The sequence below is a fragment of the Ranitomeya variabilis genome, chromosome 6, assembly GCF_051348905.1.
Source record: "Ranitomeya variabilis isolate aRanVar5 chromosome 6, aRanVar5.hap1, whole genome shotgun sequence".
Lineage (NCBI taxonomy): Eukaryota > Metazoa > Chordata > Amphibia > Anura > Dendrobatidae > Ranitomeya > Ranitomeya variabilis.
The window spans coordinates 478,442,002-478,465,475 of NC_135237.1; the positions used below are offsets into that span (position 1 = coordinate 478,442,002).

A 23,474-nucleotide genomic window follows, 5' to 3' on the forward strand; every position below is an offset into this window, starting at 1 on the left:
TTGAGCAATGGGCAGCGACTAATAGAATGGTATTTAACAGGGAGAAATGCATTCTACATCTGGGCAAGAAAAACGAAAATTACATCTACTGAATGGGAGGAATAACATTAAGCAACAGCACATGTTAAAAAGACTTGGGTATACTAATAGACCACAGTGTGCACATGAGTCAGCAGTGTGATGCAGCTGCAGAAAGGGCAAACACCGTTCTGGGATATATTAAGAGAAGCATAGAGTCTAGATCATGTGAAGTAATTACCCCCTCCCCACTCCTCCTTGATCAGACCATCTCAAATACTGTGTCCAGTGCTGGGCACCACATTTTCAAAAAGAAATTGAAAAACTGGAACAAGTTGAGAGAAGAGCGACCAGGATGGTGAGCCGACTGTCCTGAAAGAAATGGTTAAGTCTAGGAATGTTTAGCTTGCAAAAAAGAAGGCTGAGACTGAAAGAAGATACAGATTAGATATTAGAAAAAACTTTTTGACAGTGAGGGTGATCAATGAGTGGAACAGGCTGCCACGAGAGGCGGGGAGTTCTCCTTCAATGGAAGTCTTCAAACAGAGGCTGGGCACACATCTGTCTGAGATGGTTTAGTGAATCCTGCATTGAGCAGGGGGTTGGACATGATCACCTTGGAGGTCTTTTCCAACTGTAACCTTTTTTTATTCTGAGTCTGCAGTCACACAGACTGACTGCAGACTTAGCAATTTAGACTGGAGAACTCCATTAATGAATACCCAGCATCTGGACAAGATTGCTTTATGTATTGTTATTGATTTTATTAACATTAAAGAAGTTGTCCACTTCTTGGACAACTTCATCTCATAACCCTCTCTTGGCCTTGATAAAATAATAAAGCCTCTTCTCCCCTCTCGTGCTGACACCATTCCTAGTGTCGGCACTAGTTCTCCCGGGGCCCCCGTGCGGTGTTATGACGACGGAGCCTAATCAGCTCTGGCATCGCCTTCAGACGAGTCGAACAAGAAGAGGAGAAAGCCCGGGCCACAGCTGCAGCTTAAACCTCCTCTTCATGTTCGATTTGTCCGAAGGCAGAGACAGTGACGCCAGCGCTGACTGGGCGATGCCGTCACAACACCGCACGGGGGCCCCAGGAGAACTAGTGCTGACACTAGGAATGGCGTCAGCACGAGAGGGGAGAGTAGGCTTTATTTATTTTTTTTCCTAGTAGTGGACAACCCCTTTAATAGTTTATCCTCTCCAGGAAGGACAAACGTAAGCAGCCACAAACCTCCGTCCTCAATGAGCGAGCTTGTTTTCTAATGGACTTTTCTTAAGACTTGTAAGATGATGCAACAAAGACAAGACATTCAAACACATTAAACTGTAAACCAGCTGATCATGGGCTGTCTTCTGCAGCCCCCCAGGGATCAACTATTATACCCAGGGAAGTATTACATACACTCAAGTCTACTGACAGTCTGACATGTAATGATATATGGCTGCTTCTGCCAGACTGTGAACAATTCTCAGAGCAGATCTCTATTTTGGCTCATTTTACAGCTTACAATAGAAATAACTGCAGACTTTATAATTACATTTCTTAATTTGCACAGATCCACAGTTTTTAGAGCTGAATTTTGCATACACTGTAGAACATTTTCCACCTACCCTTCCATACCACTAGTGGGAGCTCAGCGTCCACTGCACTCATTGCTAGCTATATACGTCTGTATACAGTATGCCAGCTCTGCTGCTGTCAGACCGATCTCATTTATCTCTGCTATAGAGGAAGTAGCTGTCAGGAAAGAGGAGAGCATGGCAGATGAGGCACTGAAGAAGAGTGAGCATATGGGGCGGCACAGAGGACTGCATGTACACTGTGCGCACAATTATCAGGCAATTTGTATTTTTGACGATTCATTTTAATATTGAACAACTGAACTACAATGCTTTCAGTCCAAATGGTTAATAAACCTGAAGCCTGAATATGTAAGAAAGTAAAAGTGAGGTTTTATTTTTCTGAGGAGAATCTCTGTGTGCAGAATTATACCAGTAAATGAATAACATACATTTTCCCATCTCAATTGTTTATTTTCACCTGTGAAAATGAGAATAATACCGTACAACTCAGAATGTGCAAAAGTACATTTCTGGTATCTCTAAAAGAAATATAGATCTCTTTATCAGTGAGCAATATAGCTGCCCATCCTTAAAATGACATTCATAAGTCTTCCATCCATGGAGTCTGTTCAGTTTCTTAATCATTTGACTATCAATGTTTTGGGCAGCACCAACCACAGCCTCCCGGACGCTGTTCAGAGAGGTGCCTGTTTCCCATCACTGTAAATCTCCATTTTAAGACGAGCCCACGAGTTCGCCATAGAGTTTAGATCAGGTGATGAAGGGGCTCTGTCATTCTTCTTTCATCTTTAAGGCATTCACTGGCAGACAAGCAGTGGAGAATTCGATGGATTGTCTGAGGGAAAACAAGCTGCCTAATAATTCTGCACACCTTGATAAAATACACATCACACGATCTTTTTCATCCAATAAGCATTCAAAGATATTCAGCATAAAGTTGGAAAATCTGCATAAAAATGATATGGTCTAAACAATGAATTGTCTAATTATGCACTCCGTGTAATGAAGCATAAAATGAACAAATGCTGCCGGTAAACAGTTCTTGCAATGTGATCTGCCGGGTCAGATGGGGTCTTGGTTTCTGTCATGGGGCACCAACATCCCAGAGGCCTCTATCATCCTTAATCCAGCACTGCCAGAGTTCTAGACTACAGTTCTACAGTTCAGCCCAAAAGTTTACATACCCCAGCAAAATTTTTACTTTCTTGGCCTTTTTTCAGAGAATATGAATGATAACACCAAAACATTTTCTCTACTCCTGGTTAGTGGTTGGTGAAGCCATTTATTGTCAAACTACTGTGTTTTCTCTTTTTAAATCATAATGACAACTCAAAACATCCAAATGATCCTGATCCACATACCCTGGTGATCTTGATCTGATAACATGCACAGAAGTTGACACAAATGAGTTTGAATGGCTACTAAAGGTAACATCCTCACCTGTGACCTGTTTGCTTGTAATCAGTGTGTGTGCATAAAAGCAGAGTGAGCTTCTGGGATACAGACAGACTCTTGCATCTTTCATCCAGCCACTGACGTTTCTGGATTGTGAGTCATGGGGAAAGCAAAAGAATTATCATTGGATCTATGGGAAAAAGTAGTTGAGCTATACAAAACAGGAAAGGGATACAAAAAGATATCCAAGGAATTGATAATGCCAGTCAGCAACGCTCAAACTCCCCTGCATAGTCGAGTCGCCAGAAAAAAGCCATTACTGCGCAAATGCCACAAAGTATCTCGCATACAATATGCAAAACGGCACAGAGACAAGCCTCAAAACTTCTGCAACAAAGTAATTTGCAGTGATGAGACCAAAATTGAACTTTATTCGGACTCCCATGACAGCACTACGAGAGAGGGGATCCGCCCTTAAGGAACAGGAAACCTACAGATACAAAAAGGGCGGTACCTCTCCCATGCATCAGTTGGTTTCCTGTTCCTGAAGGGACTGGATACCTACAAGAAGATTTCTACAGTAGTCCAGGTCGGCCGGACCGAATCAGGTAGCGAGGAGGTCTCCTACCTCGGCCGGTGCGGATTCCTGATGTGGTCACGGTGGCCCTGGCAGGGCTGCACGGCGGTGACTAGACAGCATGGAGCGGTCGCCAGGGGGTGTCCGGTCTCCAGAGCCAGCGTGCGGTGAGTATAATCCTCCCTCCCTCATGGTGAGTCTCCCAGCGTGTGGGGGGGTGGCAGCGTCTAGGGGGCACCGGCTGGAGTACAGCTGGCTGGCCTCGGCGTCCCACGATGGCTGCAGCGCTGACAGGAAGCGCTATAAGCTGTGGTGACGTCGGTAGGCGGAGCTGGTGATGGCTTCCGGGTTGCGGAGCTCCTGCGCATGCACAGGGGCTCCAAGACGGCGGCGCCCACCAGAGATTCGTGCCACTCTCCCCCAGAGCGTCGGATCGTTCCCCACAGCTGCGGAAGGGTGGGGAAATCAAAATGAAACGCTGAGCAAGGTGTGCTGACCGAAGGAGGGGCTTTATAAGCAAGCTCCAGCGGCATGTTCCTGGCTTCTGGCTCCAGATTACTGAAGATGGAGTCTGTTCAGGATCAGCAGATTGTGCTGCTGGACGAAGCATCCCAGAAGCCTAAAGAGAAGGAACACGAAAAAAGGAGCGATGGTTCGGGCCGCAGAAGCTCCTCCAGACAGGGGTCTGGAGTGTCAGCCAAGAAAGATCCCCCTCGTACTTCGGTATCTCTTTGGGTGTGGGCAGCCACTGGTAAGTGATCTCCGAGAAAGTTCACTTTGTGACTAGTCTCCCCTCATATGTTTTGTGCAGGGAAGGAAAAACGTCAGTAAGGCGAAGCATAGGGAGTGTGCAATCTGCGGGGTTCCCTTACCCGACTCACACCCTTAAAAACTATGTGACCCCTGTATCCAGCAGACGGTGAGGTCCTGGAAGGAGGGGAGGGGGTATGGCATTTAGATCTTATGCGCTAGTTTGCCTTACTTATCCCCTTAGGTAGCAGAAGAATCCTCTTCTATTGCGGCCAGTCTGAAGGAAATGGTTAGAATGGAGGTCAGACAGTCCATTAAGAACCTTTCACAGACAGGAAGCTCTAAGCAGAGAGCTCAGTGGACGTCTGATTCGTCTGTGGATAAGGACAAAGGCGAAGAATCAGACGACTCAGCAGCATCATCCTCCTCCTCCTCGGAAGAAGACGCTGCTCGTTTTTTCTTACCCTTGGAGAGGGTAGACAGATTAATAAAGGCAGTCAGAGGCACAATGGGTATAACAGAACCCAAGCCTCAACTATCTAAAGAACAAATGATGTTCAGTGGGTTACAACAGAAGAAGCGCAGAGTTTTTCCCCTGAATGAAAAGATACAGGAACTTATCAACAGGAAGTGGAGAAAACCAGAGAGAAAAGGCTCCTTACCACCTGCGCAGAAGCGTAGGTATCCTTTTGATGACCCAGCAGTGTGTAACTGGGAAAAGGCCCCAAAACTGGACGCGGCAATTGCCAAGGTAGCGAAGCGGTCCTCTCTCCCGTTTGAAGATATGGGAACGCTCAAGGAACCCCTGGATAGAAAAGTGGATACCTTCCTAAAGGGGACTTGGGAAATGGCAGCCGGCTCTTTAAGACCTGCAGTAGCGTCAACATGCACGGCAAGGTCAATGATGGTCTGGCTGGACCAATTAGAGACCCAATTAAAACAGGGGGCCTCAAGAGATTCCATACTCTCAGCGTTACCTATAATCCAGGAGGGGGCAGCTTTTTTATCGGACGCTTCAATTGACTCCGTTAAGTTGGCAGCCAGAGCAGCAGGACTTTCGATTGCTGCAAGGAGAGCCCTATGGTTGAAATGCTGGCCAGGGGATATGCAGGCGAAAGCAAAGCTCTGCGCTATCCCTTGTAAAGGCGAGTATTTATTTGGGCCTACCCTGGATGAACTCCTGGAGAAGGCAGGAGATGATAAGAAAAAGTTTCCCAATTTATTCAATGCTTATCGTCGTCCCTTCAACAAGAGAAGGTTCAATCGGGGAGGGAAACGCGCCTTCTCACCGGGTAGAGATCAATCCAGATGGGATGATAAGCGAAAACGAGGTACAGGTCTCATGTTTCGCCGTAACCCGACAGAAAACAAAAAACAGGACCAATGACTAGCAATCCCGGTGGGAGGGAGACTATTACATTTCTCGGCGGAATGGTCGAGAATCTCGAACAGCGTTTGGATAAAAGACACTGTTTCCCATGGTCTCAAACTCGAATTTGTTCATACTCCACGGGACAAATTCAAGTTAACACCCTGGCGCTCATCTCCCACTTAACAAATTGCCTTAGAAGAGGAAGTGAGGACTCTTTGTTCCAAGAACATTTTGATAGAAGTGCCGTATTCTCAGGCAGGGAGAGGGTTTTACTCTCCCCTTTTCCTAATCCAAAAACCAGATAACACGTATAGAACCATTATTAATCTTAGGGGTCTCAATAAGTTTTTGGTGAAGCATACTTACAAAATGGAGTCCATCAATTCGACAATAAAAATGCTCTTTGAAAACTGTTTTATGGTAGTAGTGGATTTGAAAGATGCCTACTATCATGTACCCATTCATGCTGATTTCCAACAATACCTGAGGGTAGCACTGATAATGGAGGGAAGGATTCAACATTTTCAGTTCAGGGCACTCCCCTTCGGGATAACTTCTGCGAGTGAGTGTTCACTAAAATAATTGCGGAAGTCATGGCGCATTTAAGGGAATCAAATGTCCTTATAATCCCCTACTTAGACGATTTCCTCATTGTCGGGAGCTCAGTAGATCACTGTCTGTCACAATGGGAGATTACTAAAGCTAAACTAGAACATCTGGGTTGGATCATAAACTTCGAAAAATCTAAGGGTACCGTTACACAAAACAATTTACCAACGATCACGACCAGCGATACGACCTGGCCGTGATCGTTGGTAAGTCGTTGTGTGGTCGCTGGGGAGCTGTCACACAGACAGCTCTCCAGCGACCAACGATGCCGAAGTCCCCGGGTAACCAGGGTAAACATCGGGTTACTAAGCGCAGGGCCGCGCTTAGTAACCCGATGTTTACCCTGGTTACCATCGTAAATGTAAAAAAAAAAAACCACATACTCACATTCCGGTGCCCGGCGTCCGCTTCCCTGCACTCCTCCTGCATCCTGTGTAAGCGCCGGCCAAAGCAGAGCGGTGACGTCACCGCTGTGCTCTGCTTTCACTTTACGGCCGGCACTCACAGTCGGTGCAGGGAAGCAGACGGCTAGGGACCTGACGGACACCGGAATGTGAGTATGTACTGTTTGTTTTTTTTTACATTTACGATGGTAACCAGGGTAAACATCGGGTTACTAAGCGCGGCCCTGCACTTAGTAACCCGATGTTTACCCGGGTTACAAGCGAATGCATCGCTGGATCGGTGTCACACACACCGATCCAGCGATGACAGCGGGAGATCCAGCGACAAAGTAAAGTTTCAAACGATCTGCTACGACGTACGATTCTCAGCGGGATCCCTGATCGCTGCTGCGTGTCAGACACAGCGATATCGTATGGATATCGCTGGAACGTCACAGATCGTACCGTCGTAGCGATCAAAGTGCCAATGTGAGACGGTACCCTAAGTTACAGCCCCTAAATATTCAAACATTCCTTGGGTTAATATTGAATTCAGTAACACAGCAGTGTCTTCTCCCTATAGAAAAGATAGAGCTAATTCAGAGTTATGTGTTAAAAGCAATTAAAACACCCTCCATGACACTTAGGCAAGCAATGTCCCTACTTGGGTCACTCACATCTTGCATTCCAGCTGTTAAGTGGGCTCAGTTCCACACCAGATCCCTGCAAAAAGAAGTTTTGTTCCATGACAGGGCCTTAAATGGTGCGCTAAATGGAAAATTAATGTTAGGGCCAATAACGCTGAATTCCCTTAGGTGGTGGTTGGACAAACAGAATTTATCAGCAGGGGTGCCCTGGATAGTAAATGTCACCCAGGTGATAACCACAGATGCCAGCTCTTCGAGGTGGGGAGCCTATATGAGAGACATGGTGGTCCAGGGACAATGGGAACCCTTCACAACATTCTCATCCAATCAAAGGGAATTGTGGGCAATTGAATTAGCTGTTAAAAAATTCCTCATATATCTGCAGGGCCAGCACGTCAGAATTCTGTCGGACAACAGAGTGGCAGTCGCCTACATAAACCGGCAAGGGGGAACACGTTCCGAAACATTAATGCAAATCACGGATCGCTTGTTCCAGGTGGCAGAGCTCAATTTTCAATCTTTGACAGCTCTCCACATCAAAGGAAAGGAAAATATAACAGCAGATTTCCTAAGTAGAAACATGTTAAGACAAGGAGAGTGGTCTCTCAACGAAGACATTTTCAACGATATCATCCACAGATGGGGTCAACCAGTGGTGGATCTGTTCGCCACCAGAGGCAACAGAAAAGTAAAACTTTTTTGCTCTCTGAATCCCAGAGAGAATCCCCTGGCGTTGGACGCATTTCTAATAAAATGGGATTTTCCACTAGCTTATGCCTTCCCACCTCTGAATCTGATACCTCTAGTGGTGAGGAAAATCAGGGAAGATCCTGCAAAAGTCATCCTTATTGCCCCCTTTTGGCCCAGAAGAACCTGGTTTGCCTGGCTCAGGACAATGTCTGTATCGGATCCCTGGGTACTGCCAGAGATCCCGAACTTACTTTCTCAGGGACCAATCTCCCATCCACAAGTGGCAGCGCTCTTTTTAACGGTGTGGAGTTTGAACGGTCACTGTTAGTAGATAAAGGCTTCTCTCCGAACTTAGTAGAAACGCTCCTAAAGAGTAGGAAACAAATAACTACAAAAATCTACTCTAGGACTTGGAGGAAGTTCTTGTCCATTTCAAAGTTTAATATCCAAGAAGGGGTGCCGATACAACAAATCTTAGAGTTTCTACAGAAGGGGTTTGAGCTAAAACTCTCTACTAGTACCCTTAGAGTACAGGTCTCAGCTCTGGGTGCCCTGTTTTCCTGTAATATAGCTAACAACTATTGGATAGCAAGGTTTATGAAGGCAGTCTGTAGAACTAGACCAGTATATAAAGACAGAACGGTTCCGTGGGATCTAAATTTAGTTCTGTCCTCTCTAACAAAACCCCCATTTGAACATCTACAAGACTCCTCAATCAAAATGTTGACACTTAAGACAGCCTTCTTGATTGCCATAACCTCAGCTCGCAGGATAGGAGATATCCAGGCACTATCCAGATTTCCCCCATATACAGAGTTCCTATCTGACAGGGTAATCCTTAGACCAGACCCAGCTTATCTGCCGAAGGTAGCAACACGGTTTCATAGATTGCAGGAGATAGTTTTACCATCATTTATTCCTAATCCCTCTAATCCTAAAGAGCAGGAGCTTCATACGTTAGGAGATCCCTTCTACAGTACATTTCAGTCACTGATAATTGGAAGAAAGATGAGGCACTGCTTCTTTCCTTCCAAGGGCCAAGGAAGGGATGTAGAGTATCAAAATATTTACTGGCTAAATGGATTAGGGAAACTATCTCTCTAGCTTATACGGCGGGTGGGGGGCCAGCTCCGCAGAATCTAAAGGCACATTCCACCCGGGCCAAGGCGTCATCCTGGGCAGAAAGATCTGGAGTATCAGTGGATCAAATATGTAAGGCGGCCGCATGGTCATCCCCTTCCACGTTCTTTAAGCACTATCGGTTGGATTTGGGGTCCTCCTCTGATCTCACCTTCGGGTTAAGGGTGCTGCAGACTATAGTCCCTCCCTAAGGTAGCTTACATCTCTGTAAATTTTTCGGAGACCCATGACAGCACCCTTAGTGCCCTCCCTATTCACGTGGGGGTTGCACTTCTTAATTTGTATATAGTGTGATATGTAAATCTCACGTATGGTGTCTAGTTACAATTTAATGGAATGTTTTCAAAATGTATATTTGTATGCCACTAACCGCGGTAGTCCTCTCAAGACTCTGAAATACAACTGATGCATGGGAGAGGTACCGCCTTTTTTGTATCTGTAGGTTTCCTGTTCCTTAAGGGCGGATCCCCTCTCTCGTAGTGCTGTCATGGGCCTCCGAAAAATGCCGCTACCCATAAGTAGCTTAATGCTTTTTGGCCACAACCATAATTGTTACATTTGGAGAGAGGTCAGCAAGGTCTATGAAGAAAGCAACACCATTCCTACTGTAAAGCACGGAGGTGGATCACTGATGATTTGGGGATGTGTGAGCTATAAAGGCACAGGAAACTTGGTCAAAGTTGAAGGAAAGATGAATGCAGCACGTTATAGGCAAATACTGGAGGCAAATTTAGTCATCATCCCGGAAGTTGCGCATGGACGTACTTGGACGTTCCAACATGACAATGATCCAAAACTTAAGGCCAAGTCGACCTGTAATTGGCTACAGCAGAACAAAGTGAAGGTTCTGGAGTGGCCATCTCAGTCTCCTGACCTCGATATCTTTGAGCCACTCTGGGGAGATCTCAAGCGAGCATTTCATGCTAGACAGCCCAGGAATTTACAGGAACTGGAGGCTTTTTGCCAAGAATAGTGAGCAGCTTTACCATCTGAGAAAATATAAAGAACCTCATCCACAACTAACACAAAAGACTTCAAGCTATCATTGATGTTAGAGGGGGCAATACACGGTATTAAGAAATGGGGTATGTGAACTTTTGATCAGGGTCATTTGGATGTTTTGGGTTGTCGTTGTGAGTTAAAAATAGAAAACACAGTAGTTTGACAATAAATGGCTTCACCCAACCACTAACCATGAGTGGAGAAAAGGTTTTGGTGTTATCATTCATATTCTCAGAAGAAAGGCCAAGAAAGCAAAAATTTTGGTGGGGTATGTAAACTTTTGAGCACAACTGTATATAACAGTATATCTGTCTAGAGCTGCATGTACTGTTCCGCACTCCATCTTGGACTCCTAGGTAACCACTGAAAGATGGTCCTCGGATATTCTCCAAAGAAAACCATTGACTTCATCGAGGGATATGACATTTATATTATAACATTTAGCCTTCCTTTGACCTCCTTTCATGCAGCGACTGGGTTTTTAGCTGCAAGTAGTAACGTAGTCTACCATGATGGCGTAACGACCAAGCAAGAAACCTGGCGTACACCCAACTCAAGAAGCAGAAGAATCGCCTGTTTTGTTTTGTAATATGTCAGTCGTGCAATGTGCTTTCATGTACTGAATTATTGTTTGTAGCTTTCAAGAGGAAGACCTCTCCACAAGTGAATTTGAAGACACATCTGAGGAGAAGAGCAGGACGGATTTAAGTCGGTAAGTATAAGGTTCTGCCTTGTCATCCCTCTGTAACCTTGTGAATAGATGAGGGAAATGTACTGAATGATGTAATGGATAAGAGTGAAGTCCACACCAAGCTCTGTAATGGTTTCTCATTGTATATGACAAATGTTACTAGATGTTGTACATTTGCTTGATGAGAGGTCTGTGGAACAATTATTATCCTCTAGCTTGTTGAACCGCCTTTAGTCATCAAGTAATTTTATTTACTTATCTCCACTAGAAATGCATATTGTGAAATGTGGCTGACTGAACGAGATCATTGGGCACGATTCATCAAAGATTTTACACCAGTGTTTTGGCGCAAAAAGTGTTGTAAAGCTGCATCATTTTTTTGCAACTTGAGACACGCTCACACCATTTTCGCCCAGCTCCAACAAAGTGGACAGAGCTGGAACGGAGTCATGGCAACCGCCAATCGTCAAATTCATGACTAATGACAGCATTTGCTACTACATAAATGTTGCTCCAACAGTGAATGGAGTAGGATTTGTGGTGAGGTACACTCCATTCATCCAACACTCCTGATTCATGAAGAGACACATTCCTCTTCTTGAATCAGAAGAGTCTGACTCCAGCACCTCTCCTCACTAAAGTGAACCTGTCAGCAGGATTGTGCTGAGTAACCTACAGACAGTGTCATGTCGGACACTATTCACACTAGGGCGTCCGACAGACAGCGGTAATTCCACATTCGTCCACTATACGCTCAGTGGCGCCGGCTAGACTTTATCGAGGTTGTCCGGGGTTAATCTAGCTGGTAATTGGGTTGGAGGCTGGGTCACGCCCGTGGCCTTTAAATAGTCATTCTGGACTTTGGGCGTCGCCGATTATAGCTTGTGTCTTGTGCCTGGTGATCTCGGTCTGGAGTGGTGGTCTAGGAGAAGAAATATCGTATCTGGTGGTGTATAATCCTTTGTCATATTTCTCCTTCCTATATTTGTGTTTGTTTTGCCCTGTGCACATTATAGTGTTTTCCTGTGTGTCTGCGGCGTGGTGCGTTTTCCCTGTCTGTGCTTTCTGTGGAGGTTGGTGTGTGGTCTAATCACTGGGTGGCGGGTGGTGGTTTCAGCATAAGGCTGAAACAGGAGTCAGGGTCAGGCCTGGAGGCCCAGACAAGCACACCTTTAGTGTAACTTCTGGGAAAGGGACAGACAGGGTTTTCCCTATTCTGAGGGATATTGCAGGGGACCGGGTAATCAGCTGTAGTCTACCCAGTACCCCCGTGACAGACAGTGTCAGGTCGGCGTTGTTATATTGATTAAAAGGATCCTGGGTTTGTGAAATCATTCTTGTGGTTGTTTAATGTGTATTTATAGTTTTCAGCTAATGAGTTTCTCGTGCTCCGGGGCGGCTTTATGTGGTTTCTTCTTATAGTCATCCTTATGGCGTATAACAGGTTACTGATCCCTCAGTGACTTGCCCCCTATTTTACATACTGCATATAATAAGATAGATGCAATATTCTAGATATATATACATATTAGGCATTGTATCATGCTGCAGAGCAAGCGCCATTTTGATGAATGTAAATTTTTTTTTTTTTTGCAACCACACAATATTCTATGCAGTATATAAAATAAGGGGCACGTCACTGAGGGATCAGTGACCTGTCAGAAGCCCATAGAGATGAATATGTAATCAGACCACCACATGAAGACCCCCCACAGGCCGCCCTGGAGCACAAGAATCTCATTAACTGAAAATAAAGATTAAACAACAACCACAAGACAGATTTCATCAACCAAGGTATCATTGTAATCAGTATAACGGTGCCAACATGACACTCTGTAGGTTGCTGAACACAATCCTGCTGACAGGTTCACTTTAAAGCCAGTGTGAATAATACCGGTCTTGAAGAATCAGGCTCTGTTATCCATTTCTTTATAGGATTTGATATTCTTTGTAAGTGTCAATTCTCTGTACAAATTGAAATGATGAAATTCTCCCGCTACTAATGGGAGAGAATGAGCTTGTTTCATAATGCATCTTAATATTGAATTCAATGTCTAATACGCCGGGAGCTAAACTCATTTGTTTCTGTTTCTATTTTACAAGTAACAAATCCCCAGATGAGCTTGCACACAACACAGATAAAGTAACGGAAAGGTAATATATGTTTGCTTTAGTTTTCCAATATTTTTTTTCTTTTTACATTTCCAAGACCCCCTGCTTGTGGTGTGTGAATGAGAACGGTTATTGTGTGTACCCTGCTTATATCCAGGTGGCACATGCACCTGGCTAGGAATGGTATCAGATCTCTTCTCTACCTTTACATTTGTTTGTCAGGTAAGAGGTATGTGATAAGAAAATTGTTATAAGATGTCAGTTCTTGTTTGTGGGAAGGAAAATTACAAGCAGCCTTGCAACTATATCAAAAATGTAAAAAAAAAGTGTGTCTTGTTCTCCCAGCATGGAAGAATGAATTTATGTCAATTGCTTATATTTCACCAACATATTCCACATCACCATAAAAAGATTGATACTTTTCACATGAGTGCTTGATCTCCATAAAACTCGTAATGTATTTTTGCACCATAGGGTCACTGTTCATTGGAAGCTAGTAATGGTGCGTCAGGGGCTTTAGGTGGTTAGGGCCCCTAACTGCTTACTGACCACCAATACGACTAAAAACTGACCTGAGGTATAAGAGAATAGTGTCCCCGAAAATGGGTGAAAATGCAGCAGCTGTGAGCTGTACACTATAGCTGACACCCTGCTGCGTCAGTCATGATCAGGTTTGCACCAGCCATCAATGTTTAACCCCTTAGATGCTGCTATCAATAGTGACTATGGCATCTAGATGGCTTACAGAGTGTGGGGGTTTCCTCTTTAACCCCATTGGCACCTTGAAATCATGATTGTGCGATCCTGATAATTGACATGCCAAGTCACAACCAAAAAAATTATGACCCAAAAATTATTCCTTTCCGGTTATGCCATGTTGCATTAATTCCTGAAAAGGTTCCAGCATATAGGTACCCCAAAATCACATGAGGTAAATGTTATTTATTAACTATTTTGTGTGGTATGATTATCTGGATTAAAGGGATAATCATTAAAATTTAGAATATTGCTAATTTTTTTTTTTTTTCCTTTGGTCAAATGTCTGATATTTTTATAAATAAACAAAAAATATCGACCAAAACTTACCATTATCATAAAATATAATGTCACACACAAAAACAAAAAATCGCTGGGATGTGTTGAAACATTCCAGAACTTATCATTCACGTAAGGTGACACTTGTCAGATTTAGGAAAACTTGGCCTGGTCAGTAAGGGGGTAGTTTTCTATAACGTCAAGGTAGCCCCACGGGCAAAACCATTGTGTCCACACATTGTTCACCAGTGGGGAAATGGTTTTAAGATATGACTGCATTAGAGCTGCAGCCACCAGGAACAGAGAAGGCTTTGATCATGGCTATTAGGCCATGTGCACACTTTGCGATGTGCTCTGCGGGTTTATCCCACAGCGGAATTGATAAATCTGCAGGGCAAAACCGCTGCGGTTATCCCTGCAGATTTATCGCGGTTTGTTCCGCGGTTTCCGCTGCGGGATTACTCCTGTACTATTGATGCTGCATATGCAGCAATGTGCAGCATCAATAGTAATGTTAAAAATAATAAAAATTGGTTATACTCACCCTCCGATGTCCGGATCTCCTCGGCGCTGCACCCGGCGGTCCGATTCCAAAGCTGCTGTGCCGAGAAGGACCTTCGTGACGTCACGGTCATGTGACCGCGGCGTCATCACGGTCATGTGACCGCGACGTCACCGCAGGTCCTGCTCGCACAGCAAACCGAAGACCGGACGGCCGCGGGCAGCGCTGAGAGGTGAGTATAGCATCATTTTTTATTTTAATTCTTTTTTTTTTTACACTATTTATGGTTCCCAGGGCCTAGAGGAGAGTCTCCTCTCCTCCACCCCGGGTAGCAACCGCGCATTATCCGCTTACTTCCCGCAACGTGGGCACAGCCCCATGCGGGAAGTAAGCGGTTCAATGCATTTCTATGGGTGCAGAATCGCAGCAATTCTGCACAAAGTAGTGACATGCTGCGTTTCTGCGCTGTTTTTCCCGCAGCATGTGCACAGCGGTTTGCGGTTTCCATAGGGTTTACATGTTAATGGAAACGCTATGGAAACTGCTGCGGACCCGCAGCATCAAAATCGCCGCGGATCCGCGGTAAAAACCGCGAAGTGTGAACATGGCCTTAGCCCTCTGTGTTACGTGATCTACGCATTGTGGAAGATGGATGGACCCCCTTGTAGTTACTTAGGCAATATTTTGGAGCAAGTTTGCAACTAGGTAAATATCCCCGGGGTTGCCTCTTGTAGGAGCCTGCTATGGGATAACAGGGTGTACTCTTTTTCATATTTTTATTTATAAACAGTAAATGCTAACTTCTATGTGCCTCAATATCATACAAATTGCAACTTTTTTTACAATATTGGATCCTCTTATTCATAGGTGATTTAAAAAACTTAAAATCTGGAAATACTTTTTTTTTTTTTTTTCTTTTTTATGAAATATCCAAAAATTGTGTGGTCTAAAATGACCTTTTCCCCAAGGGGTTAAACCATCAGAATATTTTTGAAGAACTAGATTACCTGCAGGAAACCTGTCTTTAAAGGGAATCTGTCAGCAGGTTTTTGCTACCTCATGTGGAAGCAACATGATGTAGGCAAAGAGACCCTGAATCCAACGATGTATCACTTAGATTACAGGGTGCAGCCATTCTGACACAGTTTTATATTTAGCAATGCAGCAGAGCTGAGAAAGCAAACCCCTCCCACACCATGTTCAATAGACAGTGAGGTGCTTATCAAAGGCAGGGACAGAGTCGGAACAGGGCTCACTTAACCCCTTTACAACCTTGGATGTATAGGTATGTAACAAAAGGCAGAGGTTCTTACCTGCCTAGGCCTCCAAACAAATGCACTATCCGGATGCAGTGGACCCATGTGGTTAAAATGGAAACAACACAGGTGCAGCATAACCGATGAGGCAGCCACTCACCAGCTACCAAACTAATGGAGGGGGTGGCTGCTTGGCACATTGCTGCACATAAAAACTCTCCTCTTTTTGAGCTTTTGCTGTTTAGAGATAGGACTCATAAGCGTGAGGACCCTTGACGTGGGTTATGAGCTTGCGTATTTTGGCCAGAATATAAACCAATACCTCACATAATAATTTTTTTATGTGTTTTTTGCACTTTTTTCAGTTGGGCCCATTTTTCTACTTGTAAACTGTGGTGTCTGTGCACATGGGGTGCATTTGGATAGCGCTGGGCAGGCCCGCCTGATCTAATAAAAGGGTGTCACTACTAGGCCTGCCTGGATGCTGTGCATCTCCATTGTGTGAACAGCGCCACATACAAGTTTTTATGTGCAGCAATGTGCCAAGCAGCCACCCCCTCCATTAGTTTGGTAGCTGGTGAGTGGCTGCCTCATCGGTTATGCTGCACCTGTGTTGTTTCCATTTTAACCACATGGGTCCACTGCATCCTGTTAGTGCATTTGTTTGGAGGACTAGGCAGGTAAGAATCTCTGCCTTTTGTTGCTGTTTTTTCTAATTTTTGGAGGATCTCCGAATCCTCTTTTTGTGCTTTGGCTGTTTATGTATAGGTATGTCCAAGGTCGCATCCCCCCCTGTTTGCTGTGGGCTCCAGCGATGAGCCCACAACTTTTCCGGTACATGTCAGCTGATTTTATCAGCTGACATGTGGCCCTATCAGCCCTCACATGGTTATATTGACAGAAGAATAAAAATGTTATGGCTCTGGGAAGAAGGGGAGCAGAAAAAGGATTTCTATACAAAAGTTAGATATTCACATTCCCTCCCGACCAAGCTGCTGTTATCAGTCCGGCAAAATGAACAGCCCCCAATAGTAGTTTTCAGAGCAGTTCTCCTAATCATTGCTCACTTGTATTATGTGCTTGTTCAAAGGCTTTATCATTTTATAGATGTAACCTTAATGTGTCAATGTAGCATTAGCTCAGCAGTAGAACACAGCCACTGAACCACAACTACCACTCGAGGAGTTCTGACCACCCCTCCTACTCTCTAGGCTCCAGTCACTAGGCATTTAAGGGAATCTGTCACCCCAAAAATCGTATATGAGCTAAGGCCACCGGCAGGTAGGTAAGCCCCCGATGTATCCTGAAAGATAAGAAAAACAGGTTAGATTATACTCACCCAGGGGCGGTCACGCTGCAGTCCGGGTCCGATGGGCGTCGCGGTCCGAGTCCAGCGCCTCCTATCTTCATACGATCATGTCCTCTTCTTGTCTTCCTGCCACGGCTCCGGCGCAGGCGTACTTTGTCTGGCCTGTTGAGGGCAGAGCAAAGTACTGCAGTGCGCAGGCGCCGGGAAAGGTCAGAGAAGCCCAGCGGTTTAAAGATTATTATTATATGCACTGCTGAAATGAAATAGTAATATTACATGTAAATAACATGGGGTACTTAGTTTTTTGATCAAAAAAGTTTAAAAGCCATCGCACCACTACAAGGGTTAAGCTGTACACTATGTAGGATAAAGGCTTTCACAGCAGGAGAATGACTGCAGATAGTCCATTGCAAATGTTCTTATTCTCATGCTATCCTAACTAACTGGACACATTTTGTAACATGAGAATACCCTTCTAAACTTAATTTTCATCAAACCAGTGAATCCAAAGTAGTAAAGCCTAATTCGGCACCATCTTTTGCAGACCTCAGAGGCGACTCTTCTCTTTGGAACAAGGCACACCGTGGCATCCTGGCAAAACATTCAAGAAAGCAATAAGCAAATCCATTATAGGTGAGTGAGGACATTTTCACGTTCTTTGCAACTCTTCCACTAAGTAGTAATAGTTTGATAACTTCTCCCAGACACATTACTGTTTTATTTATCCCATTTTTTTGCAAATGCAAAACCTTTTTCTGTGTTGAGTAGCATTACTTTAACTAAATGATTAATTACCAAACCTGTTTATTCTGTTAGTAATGTGCAGTATGACTTCATTGCTGAACCTGCTGCTGTGTTCACGGTGTAAAGTTTTCCAGATTCACTAAAATGTGTAAGCCTGGCAGTAGAGCAGTCCAGTAGTTGATTAGTTATGACTGTACTGCAGCCATGTGAATCTGTCCTAACAGTTAATTTCTGATATTAATTAATTTCATAGTGGGTTTGTAAGAAGGAAACTTCAGTAGGTCCCAAACCGACTGGGCTGCAGTGGTCAGCAGAACTCCCAAAACATTTGTCATAAAAAAATCAAAATGCAGCACCATTATAGCGTGCATTTCTGTCTTGAACATGTTGGGAACTTTAACTTTGGTCCGGAAGATAAAATGATGTTAATTCATTTGTTTGAAGGGGTTTTCCCTTACCCTTAAAGGTATGTGCAGACGAGCAGTAAATGCTGAGTCTTGGACGCTGTGTACTTTTGCAGTGTCCAACCCTCAGCGTCCAGCTGTTACAGCATAGCGGATCGGATTTCAAGAAATCCCATGCCCGCAATGCATTTAGAGATGCCCGCGACTCACCCGTTGAGACGGACATGTGGCGCGTCTCTCCAGACCGCAGCATGTCAATTTCTCTTGCGGAGACACGAGTCTCTGCAAGAGAAATTTCACCCTACAATCTATTGAACACAAGCGGATTCACCTGTGTTCAATAGACTGCAGCGCTTTGGGCACAGCGAATATACGCTGTGTCCAAAGCGCTCCCAGTTCTGGATTGCTGGCACATACCCTAAAAAGTTATTCTCAATTGCCCAGGGTGGGATAATTTAAAAAAAAAAGAAAAAAAGATCTTATTGTCGCCTACCCGCCCAGTACCGCTCCTTTTTCTGTGTCTCCTTGCGGTATCCGAGTCCAGAGGAGACATCACTTGACACGGACAGCCAGAGGATTATGGTCCGATGCAGCCTTCACATTTTGTCTAAAATGGATACCTGTGCTGGGGTCCCTGTACGTAGGTACAGGACCGGTCTGGTAAGTGAATATTGGATTATTTTTTTTTATTACCCCACAGTGGGCCCCATTGAGTATAACTTTTAAATTAGGGCAAAATCACTGTTGAATCATTTTATCAAAAAATGTACTTGGCAGTAAAATATCTCACACTTTCCTTACTTTCATACAATAGGAAAACAAAATTGTGATAATTTAGAAAATATATCACTTGAACATCTTGAAACATCTGGTAATTCTGCAGCAGGTAAAAAAAAACAGGTAAGGTTTAGCCAAATAAATGTAACTTAAAGGCAATGTGATGTCAGAATATGACCTACGGTACTTTTTAAGTTAGGCTTTATGGTAAATGTATTTTAAAATCTTTGATAAAAAAAAAGAAATTCCTTTTCCATATCACGATCTGTATTAAAAAAAATCAAATACTGTAGCGCACACGTCCTTACTTCCTGTTGTACTTAGAAATCCGTTAGCACCAATAAAGTATCTCGGACCCTATCTATTATATTGAAGCTTTTAATGAGCCTGTGAAAACGTTATTGCGAAGAGGTGGGGAGCAGAGACAACTGTGACATTGCCTAATGTGATTGGTGGATGTTGTGTAATGAGCTGCTACCTGTCATTGTAATCCCATCTGTGATGATAGTGAGCAAGCTGAAAACTACAATACTATGAATCTACAATAGTCCCATTGGCCAAATTTGAGAGCTGGAATATTTTTAATTATTTCTATTTAATATACACTCACCGGCCACTTTATTAGGTACACCATGCTAGTAACGGGTTGGACCCCCTTTTGCCTTCAGAACTGCCTCAATTCTTCGTGGCATAGATTCAACAAGGTGCTGGAAGCATTCCTCAGAGATTTTGGTCCATATTGACATGATGGCATCACACAGTTGCCGCAGATTTGTCGGCTGCACATCCCAAAGATGCTCCATACAAGGAAGGATGGATCCATGCTTTCATGTTGTTTACGCCAAATTCTGACCCTACCATCCGAATGTCGCAGCAGAAATCGAGACTCATCAGACCAAGCAACGTTTTTCCAATCTTCTACTGTCCAATTTCGATGAGCTTGTGCAAATTGTAGCCTCAGTTTCCTGTTCTTAGCTGAAAGGAGTGGTACCCGGTGTGGTCTTCTGCTGCTGTAGCCCATCTGCCTCAAAGTTCGACGCACTGTGCGTTCAGAGATGCTCTTAGGCCTACCTTGGTTGTAACGGGTGGCGATTTGAGTCACTGTTGCCTTTCTATCAGCTCGAACCAGTCTGCCCATTCTCCTCTGACCTCTGGCATCAACAAGGCATTTCCGCCCACAGAACTGCCGCTCACTGGATTTTTTTTCTTTTTCGGGCCATTCTCTGTAAACCCTAGAGATGGTTGTGCGTGAAAATCCCAGTAGATCAGCAGTTTCTGAAATACTCAGACCAGCCCTTCTGGCACCAACAACCATGCCACGTTCAAAGGCACTCAAATCACCTTTCTTCCCCATACTGATGCTCGGTTTGAACTGCAGGAGATTGTCTTGACCATGTCTACATGCCTAAATGCACTGAGTTGCCGCCATGTGATTGGCTGATTAGAAATTAAGTGTTAACAAGAAGTTGGACAGGTGTACCTAATAAAGTGGCCAGTGAGTGTAGATTGTGATTAAAAAAAAGCATGGTCAAATATTAAATAAATAAAATATATAACAAAAAATGCTGCAGCCATAGGAATCACAACACGGCCCCTTTCTCACCTGACCTAAACCCTATTGAGTACTTGTGGGGTCTTCTTAAGTGGGTGGTTTATGGTGAAGGAAAACAGTCACCTCCCTGAGTAGTTTGGGAAGCTGGGCTTGGTGCTGCCCAAAAACTTGATTGTCAGCAAAATAAGAAACTCACAAACTCCTTGGATGGAAGACTTATGACTGTTACTGAATAGAAGGGGGCTATTTTGCTCACTGATATATATATATATTTTTTAAATGACAGATATGTATTTTTGTGCATTTTGAGTTGTTTAGTTATTATCCTCACTTTTATAAGATGAAAACTGAGATGGAAAATTTACGTTTTTTATTTAGTTGCATAATAATTCTACACACTAATAGTAGCCCCATAATTCAGGTTTATTGCCTTTTGAATTGACTGACAGCACTATAGCTGTTCAACAGGGTGGATTGATTTAAATCACGCCGATTTAAATCACGATTTAAATCAAAAGATTTTTTTCTATTTAAATCGGATCGATTTAAATCATGATTTTAATCATGATTTAAATCACTGATTTAAATCAAAAGGTTTTTTTTTTAATATAAATCATGATTAAAATGAGAAGTGAGAGCAGTGCGCATGTGCGCCCATAGTTACACGGACAAAACTAGGGGCAACGATCTAACGCCAGGGTGAGGGGGGGACCCCAAAGTAAGTAAAAATCTTTTTTGTTTTACTATATGGCAATAGGTAGGTGTTTAAAAGCAGCATGTCTTAATTGTATAAACTATTAATAGCCTCCACATTTTGTTCATACTGCCCCTTTAATTCCACACTTCTAGCTTGGTTTCACTTTTGGTTTAGTTTCTTTTTCCATTCAGTTGACATGCCCAAACTTGTTGGATAGTCAGCATCCTACAGAAACCTCTCGAAGAGCATGGCATTGTGAATGTTACACATATACAGCCTTTATTCTACTGAGTTAAACAACTCAGCTTTATCTCATGATGGAAGAACCTTTGGATGGTAAAATATTTTCCTCAAAAAGCAGTTTATTGAAAAAAATCCGATTTAAATCAAAAAAATCCGATTTAAATAAAAAAAATCCGATTTTTTTTTTTTTATTTTTTTAAAAAAACATTGATTTTTATCCACCCTGCTGTTCAATAATAAAGCAGTTATTAAAAATACACATTGCCTAATTGTGCACACAGCGTAGATTATTATTTAGCTGTCAGGTTTACGTTAACCAGCGGTCTTTTGAGGACGAATTCATTCTATGTAAAACTCCACTGTATTTTTTGGGGATTATAGGATGCTTTCTACTATAAGGGCTTGTTCACACTTTCCTTTTTTTGCTGCGGATTTTTCAGCTCCTGATTTTGAAAAACCGCAGTGCAAAACCGTGGTGGTTTTCACTGCGTTTTTTTGTGCGGTTTCTACTGCGGATTCCACTGCGGGTTTCCAACTGCACTTTCCTATTGGTACCGTACATACATACATACATACATACATACATACATACATACATACATATACAGCACTCCTACATACATACTCACACATAACTGCTATACACGCACACACATACCTACCTCCTGACCTCTCCAATTTACCAAAAGCCCTGCTACATACAAGTGTGTGTGTGTGTGTGCGTGTGTGTATATATATATATATATATATATATATATATATATATATATATATATATATATATATATATATATATATATATATATATATATATATATATATATAATCACATTTGACCTAAAAAGCCCTTCAGTTAGGTGAATGGTCCGTAATCTGATCAAGACACTCCGCATCTGTGCAGGTCCTGGTTACTTTCTCTCCTGCCTTGCACGAATCAGATCAGTGACAAGCAGCAGGAGGGGGCAGTTTTCTCAGTGACCAGGCAGGACGCTGTCAGCAGTTCTCTTGGATCATAGAAAGCTGCATCCAGACTATAAGACGCGCACTTTTTATCAAGATATTTGTAATGTACTGTGATATTGCTGTATATAGTACATGTAATCAGACGATCGCATGTTCAAATCCCATAAGGGGACTACAAAATACAGTGAAAATAACACTAAAAAAGTTTTTAAAAATATGAAAGTTCCAAATATCCTATTCAGAAGGAAAATTACTTGATTTCTGGCGCCACCTATTGGATGTGGCAATATTTAAAAGGCTATATCGACTCTTTAACCCTAGAATGCGTACCTGGGGCCTCGCAGGCCTGCTAGGTTACTTGTTTTCTATTATCTGTAAAACTACATTAGTTAGAATTTTGAAACTCAAGGTAATCCTCAGGTATATAGTTGTTAGTAATATCTAGTTGTTCATATATTTTTATGTTATAGGCATCTCGTATAGCAACGCTTTTTTTGTGACTACCCCAGATTCACGTACCTGGGGCCTTTGAGGCCTCCTTTGGTTTACATGTACTCCTCAGTCTTTTTGTCTGTACTGTTGTTGGGGAAGAACTTATGACTCAGTCTTTATGACTATTGGTCGATGGCTGTTGCTGGGAAGAGTGTGGATTCTGCCTGACATGGTAATGTAATCCTGGAAGGGAGTTTCCCCTCACAAAGTAACGTGATTATGATGTCAGTACAGGTCCTTTAGTCCTAAATCCTAGTTGCTGGAGAGACTTTGGAGGAAGAAGTCAGCTTTCTTTGGTCTGTAACAAAGAACCTTTCTGAGCTCCAAAACCAGAGGCTTCTACTGCACTTACAAGAAAGTGATCTGTTGAAGGTAAGAGTAGGGGGGCTGTACTTTACCCTAAGCACACAAACACTAACAAAGTCTTAGCACACACAGTGTATAGTGCACAAGCCTGATTGTAATCTTTATTTTTTACTTTTCATTTTAGTTTACTCACATCTAAGATTACAATGGCACAGTCTACA

At 43.3% G+C, this 23,474-nt stretch overlaps 1 protein-coding gene across 1 annotated transcript in view; it reads left to right on the forward strand.

The window, feature by feature from the left end:
* TERF1 (telomeric repeat binding factor 1) overlaps positions 1–23,474 on the forward strand; it is a 50,942-nt gene that overhangs the window by 21,066 nt on the left and 6,402 nt on the right. The window contains exons 7-10 of the mRNA XM_077270652.1: positions 10,808–10,882; positions 12,965–13,015; positions 17,620–17,708; positions 19,038–19,123. Coding sequence (XP_077126767.1) covers positions 10,808–10,882; positions 12,965–13,015; positions 17,620–17,708; positions 19,038–19,123 — 301 coding nt within the window. The remainder of the gene's footprint in view (positions 1–10,807; positions 10,883–12,964; positions 13,016–17,619; positions 17,709–19,037; positions 19,124–23,474) is intronic.